General features: G+C 41.5%; 1 protein-coding gene across 7 annotated transcripts in view; it reads right to left on the bottom strand.

Annotated features, from left to right (window-relative positions):
* Window positions 1–11,220: 11,220 nt before the first annotated feature.
* LOC124149338 overlaps window positions 11,221–21,784 on the bottom strand; it is a 30,799-nt gene continuing 20,235 nt past the window's right edge. For 5 of the 7 annotated variants that reach the window (XM_048392486.1, XM_048392489.1, XM_048392490.1 and 2 more), the window contains 13 exons: window positions 21,611–21,687; window positions 21,308–21,442; window positions 21,068–21,155; window positions 20,386–20,423; window positions 19,935–20,069; window positions 19,360–19,447; window positions 17,447–17,520; window positions 16,694–16,795; window positions 15,620–15,760; window positions 14,854–14,950; window positions 13,566–13,687; window positions 12,986–13,048; window positions 11,221–11,810 (listed from right to left, as the gene is read on the bottom strand). In XM_048392486.1, the coding sequence (XP_048248443.1) occupies window positions 11,709–11,810; window positions 12,986–13,048; window positions 13,566–13,687; window positions 14,854–14,950; window positions 15,620–15,760; window positions 16,694–16,795; window positions 17,447–17,520; window positions 19,360–19,447; window positions 19,935–20,069; window positions 20,386–20,423; window positions 21,068–21,155; window positions 21,308–21,442; window positions 21,611–21,687 (1,262 nt within the window). In that variant the 3' untranslated portion in view covers window positions 11,221–11,708. The remainder of the gene's footprint in view (window positions 11,811–12,985; window positions 13,049–13,565; window positions 13,688–14,853; window positions 14,951–15,619; window positions 15,761–16,693; window positions 16,796–17,446; window positions 17,521–19,359; window positions 19,448–19,934; window positions 20,070–20,385; window positions 20,424–21,067; window positions 21,156–21,307; window positions 21,443–21,610; window positions 21,688–21,784) is intronic. The other 2 variants (XM_048392487.1, XM_048392488.1) reach the window with 2 other exon arrangements.

Raw genomic sequence — 21,784 nt, 5'->3', positions numbered from 1 at the left:
AATATAGAGCCAACGTATCTTGATAACCCAGGCTATCTTGTGGGTGGGTGTGATGGGCGGCAGTAGGTGCAGGTGTGATATACGGCGGAGTTAATGTTGATTATATATTGGTGTCCATGTTATCCCGGCTTGCTAATTTATTGTCTCAGCTGTAAAATATGTTTTATTGATAAAAACTGTTGATGTGTGATTTTTAAAAGTGTACCTTTCGTGTGCCACATTTCATGTGATCTTCCATGCTGCATCGAGTTATTTGTGATCTTCCACGTTGTGGTGTATTGTGATCTTCAACGTTGTGATGCATTGTGATCTTCCATGTAGTGGTGCATTGTGATCTTCCATGTTGTGGTGTATTGTGATCTTCCATGTAGTGGTGTATTGTGATCTTCAACGTTGTGATGCATTGTGATCTTCCATGTAGTGGTGTATTGTGATCTTCCATGTTGTGGTGTATTGTGATCTTCCATATTGTGATGTATTGTGATCTTCCATGTTGTGGTGTATTGTGATCTTCCACGTTGTGGTGTATTGTGATCTTCCACGTTGTGATGTATTGTATTGTGATCTTCCACGTTGTGGTGTATTGTGATCTTCCACGTTGTGGTGTATTGTGATCTTCCTCGTTGTGATGTATTGTGATCTTCCATGTAGTGGTGTATTGTGATCTTCCATGTTGTGGTGTATTGTGATCTTCCATGTTGTGGTGTATTGTGATCTTCCATGTTGTGGTGTATTGTGATCTTCCACATTGTGATGTATTGTGATCTTCCACGTAGTGGTGTATTGTGATCTTCCACGTTGTGATGTATTGTGATCTTCCATGTAGTGGTGTATTGTGATCTTCCACGTTGTGATGTATTGTGATCTTCCACGTTGTGATGTATTGTGATCTTCCACGTTGTGATGTATTGTGATCTTCCATGTAGTGGTGTATTGTGATCTTCCACGTTGTGATGTATTGTATTGTGATCTTCCATGTTGTGGTGTATTGTGATCTTCCACGTTGTGATGTATTGTGATCTTCCACGTAGTGGTGTATTGTGATCTTCCACGTTGTGATGTATTGTGATCTTCCATGTAGTGGTGTATTGTGATCTTCCACGTTGTGATGTATTGTGATCTTCCACGTTGTGGTGTATTGTGATCTTCCACGTTGTGATGTATTGTGATCTTCCACGTTGTGATGTATTGTGATCTTCCACGTTGTGATGTATTGTATTGTGATCTTCCACGTTGTGGTGTATTGTGATCTTCCACGTTGTGGTGTATTGTGATCTTCCTCGTTGTGATGTATTGTGATCTTCCATGTAGTGGTGTATTGTGATCTTCCACGTTGTGATGTATTGTGATCTTCCACGTTGTGGTGTATTGTGATCTTCCACGTTGTGATGTATTGTGATCTTCCACGTTGTGATGTATTGTGATCTTCCACGTTGTGATGTATTGTATTGTGATCTTCCACGTTGTGATGTATTGTGATCTTCCACGTTGTGATGTATTGTATTGTGATCTTCAATGTTGTGGTGTATTGTGATCTTCCACGTTGTGGTGTATTGTGATCTTCCTCGTTGTGATGTATTGTGATCTTCCATGTAGTGGTGTATTGTGATCTTCCATGTTGTGGTGTATTGTGATCTTCCATGTTGTGGTGTATTGTTATCTTCCACGTAGTGGTGTATTGTGATCTTCCATGTTGTGGTGTATTGTGATCTTCCACGTTGTGATGTATTGTGATCTTCCACGTTGTGATGTATTGTATTGTGATCTTCCACGTTGTGGTGTATTGTGATCTTCCACGTTGTGGTGTATTGTGATCTTCCTCGTTGTGATGTATTGTGATCTTCCATGTAGTGGTGTATTGTGATCTTCCATGTTGTGGTGTATTGTGATCTTCCATGTTGTGGTGTATTGTGATCTTCCATGTAGTGGTGTATTGTGATCTTCCACGTTGTGGTGTATTGTGATCTTCCATGTAGTGGTGTATTGTGATCTTCCATGTTGTGGTGTATTGTGATCTTCCATGTAGTGGTGTATTGTGATCTTCCACGTTGTGATGTATTGTCATCTTCCACGTTGTGGTGTATTGTGATCTTCCTCGTTGTGGTGTATTGTGATCTTCCACGTTGTGATGTATTGTGATCTTCCACGTTGTGGTGTATTGTGATCTTCCACGTTGTGGTGTATTTGATCTTCCACGTTGTGGTGTATTGTGATCTTCCACGTTGTGATGTATTGTGATCTTCCACGTTGTGGTGTATTGTGATCTTCCACGTTGTGGTGTATTGTGATCTTCCACGTTGTGGTGTATTTGATCTTCCACGTTGTGGTGTATTGTGATCTTCCACGTTGTGGTGTATTGTGATCTTCCACATTGTGATGTATTGTCATCTTCCATGTAGTGGTGTATTGTGATCTTCCACGTTGTGATGTATTGTGATCTTCCACGTTGTGGTGTATTGTGATCTTCCTCGTTGTGGTGTATTGTGATCTTCCACGTTGTGATGTATTGTGATCTTCCACGTTGTGGTGTATTTGATCTTCCACATTGTGATGTATTGTGATCTTCCACATTGTGATGTATTGTGATCTTCCACGTAGTGGTGTATTGTGATCTTCCACGTTGTGATGTATTGTGATCTTCCATGTAGTGGTGTATTGTGATCTTCCAAGTTGTGGTGTATTGTGATCTTCCACTTTGTGGTGTATTGTCATCTTCCATGTAGTGGTGTATTGTGATCTTCCACGTTGTGGTGTATTGTGATCTTCCATGTAGTGGTGTATTGTGATCTTCCACATTGTGGTGTATTTGATCTTCCACGTTGTGGTGTATTGTGATCTTCCATGTAGTGGTGTATTGTGATCTTCCATGTAGTGGTGTATTGTGATCTTCCACGTTGTGGTGTATTGTGATCTTCCATGTAGTGGTGTATTGTGATCTTCCATGTAGTGGTGTATTGTGATCTTCCACGTTGTGGTGTATTGTGATCTTCCATGTTGTGGTGTATTGTGATCTTCCACGTAGTGGTGTATTGTGATCTTCCATGTTGTGGTGTATTGTGATATTCCACGTTGTGGTGTATTGTGATCTTCCACGTTGTGGTGTATTGTGATCTTCCACATTGTGGTGTATTGTGATCTTCCACGTTGTGGTGTATTGTGATCTTCCACGTTGTGGTGTATTGTGATCTTCCATGTAGTGGTGTATTGTGATCTTCCATGTAGTGGTGTATTGTGATCTTCCATGTAGTGGTGTATTGTGATCTTCCATGTAGTGGTGTATTGTGATCTTCCATGTAGTGGTGTATTGTGATCTTCCATGTAGTGATGTATTGTGATCTTCCACGTTGTGGTGTATTGTGATCTTCCATGTAGTGGTGTATTGTGATCTTCCATGTAGTGGTGTATTGTGATCTTCCATGTAGTGGTGTATTGTGATCTTCCATGTTGTGGTGTATTGTGATCTTCCATGTAGTGGTGTATTGTGATCTTCCATGTAGTGATGTATTGTGATCTTCCATGTAGTGGTGTATTGTGATCTTCCATGTAGTGGTGTATTGTGATCTTCCACGTTGTGGTGTATTGTGATCTTCCACGTTGTGGTGTATTGTGATCTTCCATGTAGTGATGTATTGTGATCTTCCATGTAGTGGTGTATTGTGATCTTCCACGTTGTGGTGTATTGTGATCTTCCACGTTGTGGTGTATTGTGATCTTCCATGTAGTGATGTATTGTGATCTTCCATGTAGTGGTGTATTGTGATCTTCCATGTAGTGGTGTATTGTGATCTTCCATGTAGTGATGTATTGTGATCTTCCATGTAGTGGTGTATTGTGATCTTCCATGTAGTGATGTATTGTGATCTTCCATGTAGTGGTGTATTGTGATCTTCCATGTAGTGGTGTATTGTGATCTTCCATGTTGTGGTGTATTGTGATCTTCCATGTAGTGGTGTATTGTGATCTTCCATGTAGTGATGTATTGTGATCTTCCATGTAGTGATGTATTGTGATCTTCCATGTAGTGGTGTATTGTGATCTTCCATGTAGTGGTGTATTGTGATCTTCCATGTAGTGATGTATTGTGATCTTCCATGTAGTGATGTATTGTGATCTTCCACGTTGTGATGTATTGTGATCTTCCACGTTGTGGTGTATTGTGATCTTCCATGTAGTGGTGTATTGTGATCTTCCATGTAGTGGTGTATTGTGATCTTCCATCTTGTGGTGTATTGTGATCTTCTACGTTGTAGTGTATTGTGATCTTCCACGTTGTGGTGTATTGTGATCTTCCACGTTGTGGTGTATTTGATCTTCCACATTGTGATGTATTGTGATCTTCCATGTTGTGGTGTATTGTGATCTTCCATGTTGTGTTGTATTGTGATCTTCCATGTAGTGGTGTATTGTGATCTTCCATATTGTGATGTATTGTGATCTTCCATGTTGTGATGTATTGTGATCTTCCACATTGTGATGTATTGTGATCTTCCATGTAGTGGTGTATCGTGATCTTCCATGTAGTGATGTATTGTGATCTACCACATTGTGATGTATTGTGATCTTCCATGTAGTGGTGTATTGTGATCTTCCATGTTGTGATGTATTGTGATCTTCCACATTGTGATGTATTGTGATCTTCCATGTAGTGGTGTATTGTGATCTTCCATATTGTGATGTATTGTGATCTTCCACGTTGTGGTGTATTTGATCTTCCACATTGTGATGTATTGTGATCTTCCATGTTGTGGTGTATTGTGATCTTCCATGTTGTGGTGTATTGTGATCTTCCATGTAGTGGTGTATTGTGATCTTCCATATTGTGATGTATTGTGATCTTCCATGTAGTGATGTATTGTGATCTTCCACGTTGTGGTGTATTGTGATCTTCCACATTGTGGTGTATTGTGATCTTCCACGTTGTGGTGTATTGTGATCTTCCACGTTGTGGTGTATTGTGATCTTCCACGTTGTGGTGTATTGTGATCTTCCATGTAGTGGTGTATTGTGATCTTCCACGTTGTGGTGTATTGTGATCTTCCATGTAGTGGTGTATTGTGATCTTCCATGTAGTGGTGTATTGTGATCTTCCACGTTGTGGTGTATTGTGATCTTCCATGTAGTGATGTATTGTGATCTTCCATGTAGTGATGTATTGTGATCTTCCACGTTGTGATGTATTGTGATCTTCCATGTAGTGATGTATTGTGATCTTCCATGTAGTGGTGTATTGTGATCTTCCACGTTGTGGTGTATTGTGATCTTCCACATTGTGGTGTATTGTGATCTTCCACGTTGTGGTGTATTGTGATCTTCCACGTTGTGGTGTATTGTGATCTTCCATGTAGTGGTGTATTGTGATCTTCCATGTAGTGGTGTATTGTGATCTTCCATGTAGTGGTGTATTGTGATCTTCCATGTAGTGGTGTATTGTGATCTTCCACGTTGTGGTGTATTGTGATCTTCCATGTAGTGGTGTATTGTGATCTTCCACGTTGTGGTGTATTGTGATCTTCCATGTAGTGATGTATTGTGATCTTCCATGTAGTGGTGTATTGTGATCTTCCACGTTGTGGTGTATTGTGATCTTCCATGTAGTGGTGTATTGTGATCTTCCATGTAGTGATGTATTGTGATCTTCCACATTGTGGTGTATTGTGATCTTCCACATTGTGGTGTATTGTGATCTTCCATGTAGTGGTGTATTGTGATCTTCCATGTAGTGGTGTATTGTGATCTTCCACGTTGTGGTGTATTGTGATCTTCCACGTTGTGGTGTATTTGATCTTCCACATTGTGGTGTATTGTGATCTTCCACGTTGTGGTGTATTGTGATCTTCCATGTGGTGGTGTATTGTGATATTTCACGTTGTGGTGTATTGTGATCTTCCACGTTGTGGTGTATTGTGATCTTCCACGTTGTGGTGTATTGTGATCTTCCACGTTGTGGTGTATTTGATCTTGCACATTGTGGTGTATTGTGATCTTCCATGTTGTGGTGTATTGTGATCTTCCATGTTGTGATGTATTGTATTGTGATCTTCCACGTTGTGGTGTATTGTGATCTTCCACGTTGTGGTGTATTGTGATCTTCCATGTAGTGGTGTATTGTGATCTTCCACGTTGTGGTGTATTGTGATCTTCCACGTTGTGGTGTATTGTGATCTTCCATGTAGTGGTGTATTTGATCTTCCACGTTGTGGTGTATTGTGATCTTCCATGTAGTGGTGTATTTGATCTTCCATGTAGTGGTGTATTGTGATCTTCCATGTAGTGGTGTATTGTGATCTTCCATGTAGTGGTGTATTGTGATCTTCCATGTAGTGGTGTATTGTGATCTTCCACGTTGTGGTGTATTGTGATCTTCCACGTTGTGGTGTATTGTGATCTTCCATGTTGTGGTGTATTGTGATCTTCCATGTTGTGGTGTATTGTGATCTTCCACGTTGTGGTGTATTGTGATCTTCCATGTTGTGGTGTATTGTGATCTTCCATGTTGTGGTGTATTGTGATCTTCCACATTGTGGTGTATTGTGATCTTCCACGTTGTGGTGTATTGTGATCTTCCATGTTGTGGTGTATTGTGATCTTCCATGTTGTGGTGTATTGTGATCTTCCATGTTGTGGTGTATTGTGATCTTCCACGTTGTGATGTATTGTGATCTTCCATGTTGTGGTGTATTTGATCTTCCACATTGTGGTGTATTTGATCTTCCACGTTGTGGTGTATTGTGATCTTCCACGTTGTGGTGTATTGTGATCTTCCATGTAGTGGTGTATTGTGATCTTCCACGTTGTGGTGTATTGTGATCTTCCATGTAGTGGTGTATTGTGATCTTCCATGTAGTGGTGTATTTGATCTTCCACGTTGTGGTGTATTGTGATCTTCCATGTAGTGGTGTATTGTGATCTTCCACGTTGTGGTGTATTGTCATCTTCCACGTTGTGGTGTATTTGATCTTCCACGTTGTGGTGTATTGTGATCTTCCATGTAGTGGTGTATTGTGATCTTCCACGTTGTGGTGTATTTGATCTTCCACATTGTGGTGTATTTGATCTTCCACGTTGTGGTGTATTGTGATCTTCCACATTGTGGTGTATTGTGATCTTCCATGTAGTGATGTATTGTGATCTTCCACATTGTGGTGTATTGTGATCTTCCACGTTGTGGTGTATTGTGATCTTCCACATTGTGGTGTATTGTGATCTTCCACGTTGTGGTGTATTGTGATCTTCCACGTTGTGGTGTATTGTGATCTTCCACGTTGTGGTGTATTGTGATCTTCCACGTTGTGATGTATTGTATTGTGATCTTCCACATTGTGATGTATTGTGATCTTCCACGTTGTGATGTATTGTATTGTGATCTTCCATGTAGTGGTGTATTGTGATCTTCCATGTAGTGGTGTATTGTGATCTTCCACATTGTGGTGTATTTGATCTTCCATGTTGTGGTGTATTTGATCTTCCATATTGTGGTGTATTTGATCTTCCATGTAGTGGTGTATTTGATCTTCCATATTGTGGTGTATTGTGATCTTCCACATTGTGGTGTATTTGATCTTCCACATTGTGGTGTATTTGATCTTCCATGTAGTGGTGTATTTGATCTTCCATATTGTGGTGTATTTGATCTTCCATGTAGTGGTGTATTTGATCTTCCATATTGTGGTGTATTTGATCTTCCTTGTAGTCAAATAACTCGCGGAAACTATGGAAGACATTAAGCACCCCCATTGAGTGATCAGGAACTGTGTACAGACCTAACGAGTTGACAGAACAGATTCCACTGTAATTACCTCTACGTCCAGAACGACTATTTTCCTTATGTACAAAATACCAGGTTGTCTTTTGTTCTTTATTCCCGTCAACTAAGGAAAAGGCGTTGCCATTTAACTTCACTAATGTGAACATGAAACATCGACGTATAGAGTATTGTGTCAGACACGAAGGGAAGCTTTATTTGTTTGTTTGTTTGTTTATTTGTTTGTCGCCACAAGTAGCAGTATCATGACGGCGTGTAAATATTCTCGCATGTGCCACCAAGAACCAGTGGTTGATGACTGCAACCAAGCGAGCCGTCGTGGCACGATGACACACACACACAGGTCACCGAGCCTGACCACCCCATACATGTAGTCGCCTCTTTCAACCAGCCAACTTGGGAGGTGTCCCAGGGTTAAACGGGGATGTTTCACGTGTCTTTGTCGTTTGACGCAGCACTCGGAAATTCATTGTTTTCCAACTTTCTGACGCCTGCTTGTAAATAAGCAAGTTACAGTGAAGTGGCCCACATTGTTCGCAACGTTCCACGCCGTCGGGGTACGATAACACGATCCATTAGGTCGCCTCTTACGACCAGCATAGGTTGCCGGGGACCTGTTCTAACCTGGAGGTTTTATACGTTGTAGCAATATCACTCGGGGTACATTATACGTTGTAGCAGTATCACTCGGGGAATATTATACGTTTTAGCAGTATCACTCGGGGAACATTATACGTTGTAGAAGTATCACTCGGGGTAAATTATACGTCGTAGAAGTATCACTCGGGGTACATTATAAGTAGTAGAAGTATCACTCGGGGTACATTATACATTGTAGAAGTATCACTCGGGGTACGTTATACATTGTAGAAGTATCACTCGGGGTACATTATAAGTAGTAGAAGTATCACTCGGGGTGCATTTTAAGTTGTCGAAGTATCACTCGGGGTACATTATACATTGTAGCAATATCACTCGGGGTACATTATACGTTGTAGCAATATCACTCGGAGTACATTATACGTTGTAGCAGTATCACTCGGGGTACATTATAAGTTGTAGAAGTATCACCCGGGGTAAATTATACGTTGTAGCAGTATCACTCGGGGAACATTATACGTTGTAGCAGTATCACTCGGGGTACATTATACGTTGTAAAGGTATCCCTCGGGGTACATTATACGTTGTAGCAGTATCACTCGGGGTACATTATACGTTGTAGCAATATCACTCGGGGAACATTATACGTTGTAAAAGTATCACTCGGGGTACATTATACGTCGTAGAAGTATCACTCGAGGTACATTATACATTGTAGAAGAATCACTCGGGGTACATGTGGTTTTATTGGGTATTACCACCAGGCAAAACCCTACGAGTGGTGCATCAAACCCTTTACCATACGACCATGTCAGAAACCATTCAAGTCCACCGGGGTACGATGGTACGCATTCTAGCCCGAGCGCCGGACCCATGTAGTCCCCAGACGAATCAGTGGTTGGTAGCATCACACAATCACATATTGTGACCATACGATCCTTATTTTGGTCAGTTGTAAAGTCACACATTCGACTTTGTGCCTACTGAGACCCAGAATAAACACAGGTCAAGTCATACATGATGCTTCAAAAAACGAAGGATTGTACGAGTGTATGTGAGTGTACATGTTAGAGATTTAGTGTGCGAGACATCTATGAAAACATGGAGTACATGTAAGAGAGAAGGTAGATAACAAAGCTACCTTATAAACGCGAGGATTTAGGAAGGAAAATACTCTGGTCAAGTCAGGTCTGTCATTCTGGTCGAGGTCAAGGGGGCGGTGGGGTAGGCTTATGGTTAAAGGGTTCGCTCGTCACGCCGAGGACCAGGGTTCGATTCCCCAAATAAGTACATTGTATTAAGCTCATTTCTGGTGTCCTCCGCCGTGATTTTGATGTTTGCTGAAAGCGGCGTAAAACCATACTCACTCACTCACTTTCTCAATCCAGACATAAGGATGGCCACTTGAATATTTACAAGCAGCTGTTAAAAACCTGGAATATTACTGACTGTGTCTTTAACTCTTGATACTACAGACTACAGTCGGGCATATATAAATCCACGCATATCTCGGTTTCGAACCAACGCAAAGTATAGATTTTCAAAGCATGATAGTGCATCTATTTATATAACGGCGTTAAATTAATCTCTTCGTGAAACTACACGTCAAACACGGGCTTTGATTATATATAAACAATACGTTGGTATATTGATTTTTACTTAACGACACACAGATGTGAGGGATTGATTTCAATCTGACATGATTATACAACACACTACAGTAATAGTACCACACAGAATGGCGCCATTCACTTTCACGCGGCTCAGTCGTGTAAGGCACCGCAATCCACTGTGCAGAGTTGCGTCCCTTGGACCCACCAGAAACCTATGATTGTGGGTTCGAATCCCGGTTCTCCTAGATTATGTGTCTTGATTTGTCAGTACCATACCCGTGCACGTGGGTTTCATCGACGTGGTAAATATCTGAGCCCTACATCACTTCGGGCTTTCTTCCCACATTAAGCTCACTCGCCGTGATATAACTGGAATACTGTTCAAAGGGGCGTTAAACCCAATTCACTCACTCACTCACTCACTCACTCACTCAGATTCATGACGGTTTACGTCGAATGACGTAAGTCGAGAAAGGAAGTAGCCACCCCTGATTTTGTAATTGACAAGCTCCATTACACCTTCGTGGTACATTGCCTCTTTTTGTGTGGATGATCTTATTTCCGGTAAATCTGACCGATTACCCATGGTACCTCGGCCACACGGCCGCGACTTTTCCCCTACTGTCTATGGAAGTGAAGTGAAGGCTTGTTGGTTGTTTGGTTTGTTGTTTAACGCCGCACTCAGCAATATTCCAGCTATATGACGGCGGTCTCTAAATAATCGAGTCTGGACCAGAAAATCCAGTGATTAATATGATGAGCATCGATCCACACAATTGGGATAGATGACATGCATCAACCAAGTCAGCGAGCCTGACCACCCGATCCTGTTAGTCACCTCTTACGACAAGCATAGTCGCTTTTTACGGCAAGCAAGGGTTGCTGAAGACCTATTCTACCCCGGATCTTCACAGGTCGAAGAGGAGGCTTGTATGATATAAGATTAGCAACTCTTTATCTGTGCCATCCTACCGACAGTTTCCACCATCCATTCCACTGGTGCCTAACGAATGCTGCGCAGACTATGTCCTCGTTTACTCCAGGGAATGAACAGCAGCGCGGAACCAGTTAACCCAGTCCCCTGCGAATCTGGCCTGTGTTATGCAGTTCAGTCGTTAAATGTAGTGGGGATCCAAACCCCCTCTCTAGGCATCGACCCGTGAAGATCCGGGGTAAAATAGGTCTTCAGCAACCAATGCTTGCCGTAAAAAGCGACTATATATATACTATGAGGCTTTTTTGAACGGCAGTTTCACATGTTTATTAGAATTAATCATATATTTACAAATTGTATAATAAAAATCAACAATATAGAATATATTTGGACATACATTAGAATACCTAATTCTACATATTTCAAATATATACAAAATCACGCCGTTATATTATAATAGTTTATATAAATATGGATATTGGTAGGAATAGAAATATGTACATTCTGATATGATATTAATAGTTTCATTGTTTCTATGGAGACAAGAACTTCGGCTGTTAATGTCAATTTTCTGATTACAAGTAAGAACGCCAGCTGCCATGTTGTGCAAATTGAGCAATTAATGTATATACATATATTCGTATTGTCTGATTTATACACTTCTAAATCAACTGTTTATGGTAGTAATAACACCAGAACTGGCAACACATTTTTCAAGACGGCTGCCATTTTCAAGATGGCCACCGGTTTCCTTGGCAACGATGTAAATACAGCTGTGGCGCTGTCAATGACAGTGGTCCTAACACAGCTTGATTGTCTGGCACACTTTCTCGGGGGCAAGCTTGCCATCGACGATCTCCTTCCATATCTTGGGGAAGTTTGGCACCACAAAGTCGAGACACTAGAACATACAATGGCATGTTCAGTATGTGTCAAGTCGTCAACATGTAATTTTAGGCCACAATGAATGAATTAAGATTTTCATCGAAATTGAAACATATATAAACTGTCGATGTTTGTGATTCACATGGATATTAGGTAGGACTACAATATATAGTGTGCATAAGTAAAGAATTAAGGAACTAAGCGTTGCGATTTGCTTCTCTTTAGGTGCTTAGCGTGTTTTATGGTTAGCCGGCGAGAGCTTCAATGTTAACTACCGGCTATATGACCTATCCAACTGTTCAGTTGTTATAATATATAGTGTACCGTAAGATGGTGTTGTACAAAGAAACAACAACCATTAATGAAAAACTCATCATATGTCTATTTCGGTAACCTATTCCATGTAGACGAAGCCGGAAGCTCGTTTTCTCAGCCGTACTCATCTTCCCGAGGCAAGAGCATCCACTAGCCTTTTTTATCATTAAAGTTTTGTTTTCACCCTTGCCACATCTAGGCCACTCTCCTGTGTTAAATATGATAGGACCATCGCGCATATCGGTAGTCCAATCAGGGAACGTTTAACAATCAACATCCACGACTGGTACACATTCGTATGAAACTGATTTACCGCTGTCTTTTTGTAGACACGAATATGTCTTTTTCATCTTTTAAACCCCCCAACGATTGCCTATGTGTTAGGGGTGATCGATCGACTAGGTTGTTGCCTATGGTAGTCGCCATCTCTGTGAAGCTTTACGAGATAAGAACAGCGAGCGATCTGATTGGATATCGCGTTTTCATCACAAGGGGCACAACTCGTGATTTACGCGAGGTGGCGCAAGGGTCGAGCCAAGAAAAGTGGCCTTCCTGTGGCAAGGGTAGAAACTAGGCTTTGGTATAGGCTAGTGGACACGCTTGCCTCGGGAAGATGAGCTGTACTAGCCATTCCAAATTTGACGCATTGGCGATAAAAAATAAGTCCGATGCAATTCCCTTTTTTGACTTATACCATATGTTCCCGAGTTGTTTCAGGTGAACAATTGACTTGCCTTTGCATGTGTTTGTGACGGGTTCCACCGGTGCTCACCTTTTCGCGAACGCTTTATAGCATCAGCATTTGATAGTGATTCATAAACACATGCACATATAGTCGGAATCGTACAATCGGCCGTTTTGGGCACTTCAACTCACCTTCTGATCTGTGGGTGGGGGAAGTCGGTGGCAGACATCTTCAAACTGCTTCTTTGTCTTCGCCTGAAAATATATATAACATACAGCCAGGAAACGTATACCCCGTGAGCTTCATACTGTACATATAGTTTTCTGGCTGTTCCCCACAGACTACAGTGTGTCGTGTGTGTGTGTGTGTGTGTGTGTGTGTGTGTGTGTGTGTGTGTGTCCATAGTTAAGATAGGAAAACTTTTAAAAAAGAAAAACGTTTCCAAATTTGACGCATCACTGACAAAAATAACATGTAAGTGCGATCAGCTATGTTGACTTGACCATATATTCCAGCTACATACCCCCCGGCCTGTATATCGAATCTGGACCAGACAATCCACTGGTATTATGACCTACGACCCACCACGTCGGGAGACAGGCTTGGGCAACCTTGTGGTTAAAATATTTGCTAGTCACGCCGAAGGCCCGGGTTCGATTCCCACATTTGTACAATGTGTGAAGCCCATTTCTCGTGTCTCCCACGGTGATATAGCTGGAATATTGCTAAAAGCGGCGGACAAGACGTACATACACCCCTGTATATACTGACCTTGTCACCATTGATGTCTAAGTCGATGACGCCGATCAGGTCCTTGCAGAGCGAGCACTTCACACCGCCAACATTGTTCATTTCCTCGGTGAGACTGCGGGCTATACGGCTCAAAATTTCTCCTGAAACAGGATGATTGAGATGAACATAGAAGATGAAATGAAACTGTATGAGAAAAAAAGGTGCAAAGATAGAAGTCTGGTGTGCTTAAACCGGCGCTGTGCTCCGAGGTCTGGTGTGCTTAAACCGGCGCTGTGCTCTGAGGTCTGGTGTGAATTTTCTTTCTGGTTCTAGATCATATAATTAATGGACGAAGCAAACATTGCCTCCGTGTAATTTGGTAAACATTAACTGCTAAATTAATATATTCTACTCTGACAGATGACAGATTAACTGTAGTCATATGAGACACTGAGTGAGTGAGTTGGGTTTGACGCCGCTTTGAACAGGTTCTTAGTCATATCACGGCGTGTCAGCTTAATGTGGGAGGAAAGTCCGAAGTAATGCAGGTCTCAGACGTTTACCACTTCGGTGAATCCAACGAGCACGGGTATGGTACTGACAAACCTAGAAACATAATCGGGGCGAACCGGGATTTGAACCCCCAATCATAGGTTTCTGGCGTGCCTAAAGGACGCAACAATACACAAGTGTTCTTTAAAGTTTCTTGAGTAATACACATCGTAATCTTTTAACTGGCAGACACTTGTAGTGGTGTTTAGGCGACTTAAATCAAATTTGTTTGGACTGTCCATCGTATCTCAGTTGATCACCTCGTGGTAGTTTAATATACACAAAAAAGATACGATTCAAAGTCTTAATTTGTACGGATTGTGGCCTTTTCAGGACACAACTATGGTCGTTGATCAGATAAGGTAAAGAAGAACCTTAAGATCATGAGACGGTTCAGCCAGGATGTCAAAGAACGTCATCAGGCCAGACCTTAGCAAAGCGGTCAAAATGTATTATGGTAGGAAGAGGATATTTCCAAATTTGATGTATCGGTGACAAAAAAATATGTCTGATGCATATCCACATTTTAAATCGTAACATTCCCGTGTCTTTTCAGTCGAACAACTGATTTGCCTTTGCATGTGTTTGTGACGGTGCCACCGGTGGGGCAGGATTGGTCACCATTTCGCGAACATCTGGTATCACCACTATCTCACAGTGCTTCATACACCATGTTTATGAAGTACGCGGAATGGCACAATGGTACAGAGATTTCTTTTGATTATGGAAATGGTTTTGTGGCTTTTATCTGGCTGGCGTTGATAAAATGTCGCACCTGTGTTTTTGGAGCAGGCTTTGATGTTGGTGCATGCTACGGTTGCGTTGAAACCTTTAGCGAGTTCCTTGACCAAGAGAGGAGTCAGCACTTTGCACTGGAAACAGTTGCAGAATCAATGAATATTTTGTCATATACATATGAATATATATATATATATATATATATATATATATATATATATATATATATATATATATATATATATATACTACTCAAAAGAAGTGAAGGTTAACTATAAGAATATGAAAGAATCGGGTGGCCCTTAACATCTTTTGAGTACGAAGCAGTGAGGAATTAAATGACGTAACTGGTAATAGTTTTTTATCGTTAGTGTGCGGTGAACATAGAAAACTACGACACATTAAGAAGCTATTCTTAACCTAGGTTCTTTAAATATATCAGCTTGTCACTGCAAAATCTGGATTGTTTTCGCGTTATTTTGATGTACAAACGTAAAATGAATTATTTTCAATTTGAAAATCAGCATTCATTACATATTGAAAAATATAGTTCAATCATAGCTCTTCTAGTAACACATACATATTTTTCAAGCAGTCAGCCCTTTTTCAGCTTCACGGCTTCCAGTGAATAATCGAGTCCGGGCGAGGCTAACCAATGGTTGAAGTCATGAGCACCGCCAGGGTGCGATGACACGCAATCGACAATGTCACCGAACCTGACATACCGACCCATTAGTCGCATCTAACACTCTTACTGGGGACGAGTTCTAGCCCGGAATCGAAGGCGAGAAGGTTACTGGTACCTCAATCTGCAAGGCTGCGGGTAGGGACTTGCAGATCTTTTGGAGCGTGGAGTTAATGGCGGCCGATGAGTGGTTGTTCTTGAGGTAGGTGTCGAGGGTGTTCACCAGCAGCGTGCAGAGTTCACACGTCAGAGCGCTGTCCTGGAATCATGGGGGTGGGTGAGTTGGGTTTAACACAGCCCTAACAATATGACATGTTACCTCCAACATGTTGTAGGAAAGCCTGAAGTGACGCAGGTCTTTAACATTTACCACATCAGTGAACCCAGTAGCTCTGATATCAATGATCATGTTGGGAGAATCTGACGAACCCAGGATCAGCAGACCTGGTCATGATTGATAGAGGTCACACACCCCACAGCAAATTAGGGGCCGAAACCAAACAGCAGCCCGGGGCGGCCAATAAATTCAAAAAACCATCATGGTAACATTATTAACATGTGATGTTTGACAATTCCATGTCTTTCATTATTTGAAGATAATGTTCCACTTACCTCCGGCTACCAAGATTATGTTTTTTGCTAAGGGGTACAGTGAGAAACGAAGTCCTTGGGAAAACCGGGTACATACCGAGATATTCTACTTCGAGACAAGCAATGTGACGCTATAAAGCCATAGACTGGAACAACCATATTTATTTTTTTTGGTTTTTTATTGTTTAACTCAGCACTCAGCATTATTCGAGCTATATGACGGCGGTCTGCATATAATCGAGTCCAAATAAGAGTCCAGACAAGACAATCCAGTGATTGGCATCATGAACATCGATCTACGCAATTTGAATACGATGGCATGCATCAACCAAGTCATCGAGCCTGACCACCCGGGTTGCTGAAGACCAATTCTAGCCTGGATCTTCATGGGTATGATGCTGATGTAGTTGGGGCTAACTGCGTGGCATTTGATGCTGGTTTAATTGTATTTCAGTAGAGAGATTTACCCTATAACCATAAACATGCTCCTACCTGTGTGAAACATGTAAACCGATCATATATCAACCTAGTAGGATTACTGTTAAAGTTGATTTTGTTATTTTATCACGTTGAAATTATATGACTCAGTTAAAATACATACTGGTTCCTTGATCGCTACTTTAACCTTTTGGGCGAAACTCTCCGCTATTTGTTCGGCTTCTGATTCCTCGGAGCAGGCCACTCTACAAATCTTCTTGAATTCCTGAAAAGTAGGCATATATATTTATCGCGTTACTATCTTAAATTACAGGATACACATATCAAGAAGAGCACAAAAGAACTGACAGGTTGACTCGAAAGATGTGTTAAACGCACACGGGCGGTCGGGCGCATGCACTCCTTTAGAGGTGAGGTGTAATTGGGTTTAACGTCGCGTCCAAGATTATTGCACTTATATAGCGACGTGCATGCACGTGTATGTGTGTGTGTGGCTGCTTGTACTAGTCCGGACTGATGCCGATTTATAGTGCTAGCTCACTGAGATACCATGCTGCAGTTTAACATGAATACCCCACTCAGACACAGTATATTGACTCCGAGCCGACCAGTCCTTGTTTTAGCCCCTTAATGCCGAGCGCCAGACAGGGTAACAACAAGTACAATCTTTTAACGTCTTTTTGTATGACGCGGCCCGGGATCGAACCCTGGACCTTCCGCTCTCCGGGCGGACGCTCTACCACAAGACCACGGAGGCGGTCCACTCCTTTCGACCCGTCAGGGCACACAAATGCATAAATTCATCCAAATCGGTGAAGCTGTTTTAGGAATAAACCGCTTACTTGTATTGCATTTATTGCATGTATTTAACAGATGTTAATATCAGCTACACTGGTGTCAGTCGTGGTGTACTCACCTCAGGGTAGAGTTTCTCCATGCTGGCTCGACACACCTCGCATGTGACAAACTGGAAGACTGGCGCCTCGCTGCCTGGAAATACAGGGTGAAGGAACAATCAACACTATGAATAAACTGTTAGCAAAATGACAGCATTGGTACTTTGAGTTTTTTCTTTGAGTCAGGTTAAACGCCATATTGAACAGTATTCAAGTTATATCACGGCGTGTCAGCTTAATGTGGGATGACAAATCGGAGTGAATCAGGTCTTAGACGTTTACCACTTCAGTGAAACACACCAGCACGGGTATGGTGCTGACAAACCAAGAAACATGATCTGGGCGAACCGGGATTCGAATCCATAATCATAGGTTTCTGGCGTGGCCAAGGGACGCAACTCTTCACAGCGAATTGCGGCGCCTCAGACGACCGGCCGAACCCTGACGCCTACAGTGTCAGTGGCTTTAACGCCGCATTGAATAAACACATTTCAGTTATATCGCGGTGTGTCGGCTTGATGTCAGAGGAAAGTCGCGAAACCGATGAGCACGGCATGGTGCCGACTAGCCAAGGGACTTAATCAAGGTTCCGAACACATGATCAGCAGATCCGGACACGCCTAAGGGAGCAAAGGCCACCGTGCATCGGCAATGTCAGTGATTGACGCCAAGAAAAGGAATTTGTGGCAACAAGCCGGGGTAGGCGGGACAATCCAACGTTTCAACCACTGGACTATCCCATCACTCCTTTGTGAACAGGCCGCTGATACAGATTAAATATTGCAAAACAACAAACAAAGAAATTCTGTAAACAGAGGAGACTGTATAGACAATCTGTATAAATCTCGGATTTACCGCAACTTTCCGTAACATTCAAGACGGAAGGTGCCGGAAAGGCACGAGTTGGTCACACATGTCCGAACATCCTAGGTGACGTTAACAGATATCGTAGTGATCTAAAGTCGTCTTTAGTCAAATTACTACAAATAACGTCAACTGACAATGGGCCAAGCTGTAACACCCTGATGGGTGATGAACATGAACGCTCGCAATGACAATGTGTACTAGGCAAAGGGCTAATATGTCGTACTGTGACGTAGTAGGCATGTTGCACGTTGCTCTCGTCGCCCTTTTGTTTGAAGATTGTAACTGAAAATCGATTTTGAGATCTTTTTAAAGTTTGTAATTGAGTTTTATTTATTTACATGCTGTCTAACACTGATAGTGTTCAGTACACACATACTGGTTATTTGGAATTCCCTTGAGCAACAGTTGTGATCGGGTGTGGCTGTCGTGTATTTACACTGTAGGGCATAAATAATGCTTCAGTGCACCTAAGTGTATCATTGCAAGGTCTGTATATCCAGCTGGGTGCCTGATCAATATGTTTTTGTTTGTTTGTTTGTTTGTTGTTTAACGCCGCACTCACCAATATTCGAGTTATATGACGGCGGCCTGTAAATAATCGAGTCTGGACCACACAATCCAGTGATAGACATCATGAGCAGCGATGCACGCTATTGGGATACCATGACATGGATCAACCAAGTCAGCGAGCCTGACCACCCGATCCCGTTAGTCGCCTTTTACGACAAGCATAGTCGCCTTTTACGACAACCTTGGGTTGCTTAAGACCTATTCTACCCCGGATGTTCACGGGTCGATCAATATTTAAAGGAACGTAGTACATTTAAGTAACAGTTCTGCTAGCTATGTTAACTTTGAACGGGGCAGATTATTCTTCCTGTATATTAAGCTCCTCTGTAACTGTCGACTTCTAGCGTTCAGTCCGTTCTTTCCTGAATGTATGTTTCGCATTGGATCATGTGTGTATACATGTCACCACGTTAAAGTTAGCACTCTTTGGTCTCAGCAGTCACGAAGTTAATACAAATCTTCATCCATCTGAATTACAAACATTGTGTGTATTTACCCGAACATAATTTAATCTTGGTACAGGTCATGTTCGGGTCAACTCCCTGTGATAATGCCTTCACTACTTCAGGGGCAAACTGGAAGCACTACAACATCCAATAGCGATATATGGTGATTAATGGAGGTTTAAGGGTTAACATGATTTAATTTGTCATTATACTGATTGTTGAAAGGCTGTTGAAAACAAAAACGTATGACCATAATTGTCATGTACAAAAGAATGTCGTAAATTTCGGAGATCTATACATTGTGTTGTCACATTTGAGGTGTTTATTGTGAATTTGAAACGTGAGAACGTTATATTTTGAAAATTTAATATTATTTAGATTATTCATAATTTTTAGGTTTGCCATCGATTCAAATCCACCCCAGGGGATTCTGGGTAAGAATGTTTATCCCCATGCTTTTCGTCCCCATGCGACGTGGCTGATGACATGTCATCGTATCTCAATATTCATGATGTCATTCATTGAATTGCCTGGTCCAGACTCAATTATGTACACACCGCCTTCTTATAGCTGGAGTATTGCTGAGTGCGGCTTTCAGCAACAAACAAACACACATGCAACTCACGGTGGTTTTCAATGGTTCGGGTAAGCCCTGGCAAAGCCTGAGAATAGTTGTGTTGATAGCAGCTTCTGTTGCATTCTGGGTAATATACTTGTCTACTGTTTTCACGACAAGTTCGCATAATTCACATTCAGGGCCCTAGAAATAGTACTCGTATGTTAGTGAGATTCACCAGTTATCAGACGACGAACGTCAATCAATATCATAGTATGGTTAATAAATATGTAAACATGGATTTTGTAGAATATTGGTCAGTTACAATATTTTATATTAGCTTTATCGTTACTAACGAAAAGAATGGAAAAAAACAAAGACTTATTTACTTTGTTGTTTGAGATATCCGGCAAAATTGTTCTTAAAGATTTGTTCAATATAAACAAGATTACAATTATGATACAATATAAGTAGTTTAGTTATTGTGATGCCTGGTCGAGCTGCAGACTTGGTGACTCACCGCCTTGGCGTCATCTATTTGTGGCGTTTGGTCATAACCTGGGGCAAGAATGCATTTCTGATATTATATTGGGTTAAAAGAGATATTACTTTCATGAAATACTTTTTACGTTATAAACGTTATGAAAATGTTACTATGCTGCAATAGTTGACGAAAGACTGCAGGTCTAAAACATGACATTGATACCAGTATCACATACATCACCATGGAATAATAATATCTTTTTTGCCACCATTAAACATGGATGTATAATTTCTTTTATAGGGCAGTTTAGTTCGATCTACAAAAAATCGCAAATCAAAATCTCCCCTGATACAAATCCACATGATTTGTCAATGTTTGCAAAGTGAAACTTCCTATCGCGAAGGTCTTGGGACGCGCAAAATATGTCGACCTGCCCGTAGTTTGAGAGGAAAAACGGTTTGACTCTAATCGTGTTTAGGAATGTGTTCCTAAACACATCGAAGTGTTTCGTGTGTTTTGTCTAAACATAAGTCTAGACAAAATGGCATTGGCTATGATCTCCCTAGTACATTCCCACAATATCCCAAAATATCTAAGTATGTTTTAAAACTTCTATTGATATACATGTCAAGATTCTAAAAACACGTTTAGTCCTCTAAAACACAAGGAAAGGTTAAGTTTTATCTAAGCACATTTTTACAGCGAAGTCACCACCTACTTGAGCACAGTCCGATCTTGGTGCAGGCTTGTTTAGGGTCGACTCCTTCAGCCAGCAACTTGACCAGTTGAGGAGCAAAGCCAGTGCACTGAAACCAATGTGGAATAATACTGTCTGAACTTCAAAGGAACCATGGAAGGCAATATAACAGGCAGATTCAAGAGATTATCTCTACACTGTTAGAAAGAAGGTACATGCGAGGGTTTAATATCTGTCAGAACAGAATAACCTAAGACTCACGGTATCCTTGAGAGGTTCTGGCAGCTCGTTACAAAAGTGTGTAACTGTGGCATTGATGGCCGCCTCTGTCTTGTTCTCCTTCAGGTACTGGTCGATGGTGTTGATGAGGAACTGGCACAGCTCACACCCGGGTCCCTATAGATAAAGGTAATGTGATGGTTCTTTCTGTTCTGTATGGTTATGCAGGATAAATGCAATTTCAATGAGCTTTGTATTGTAGTCATAATGTATCTATATCTTTGTGGTCCTTTTACCTATCACAACAGTATTACAAACAGGGAGATATGTCACCATGGAACTCACTGCAGCCTCCCTGTGTTCCCCCTGATGTTCCTGTGGATGTTCCTGTGGATGTTCCTCGCGATGTTCCGGTTCTGCGCCTGTGTAAGTGTGGGTATACATTTCATATACACAAAAATTTAATGATTAACACTTTTAAGTCTAAAGAAACACCATTCCACAGTTTTAAATCTAAGA

Source organism: Haliotis rufescens, unplaced genomic scaffold (assembly GCF_023055435.1).
Source record: "Haliotis rufescens isolate VD_foot unplaced genomic scaffold, xgHalRufe1.0.p SCAF_11, whole genome shotgun sequence".
Taxonomy (NCBI): Eukaryota; Metazoa; Mollusca; class Gastropoda; order Lepetellida; family Haliotidae; genus Haliotis; species Haliotis rufescens.
The sequence above is the reverse complement of the archived record's forward strand: the minus strand, read 5'-3'. Positions and strand labels throughout refer to the sequence as shown.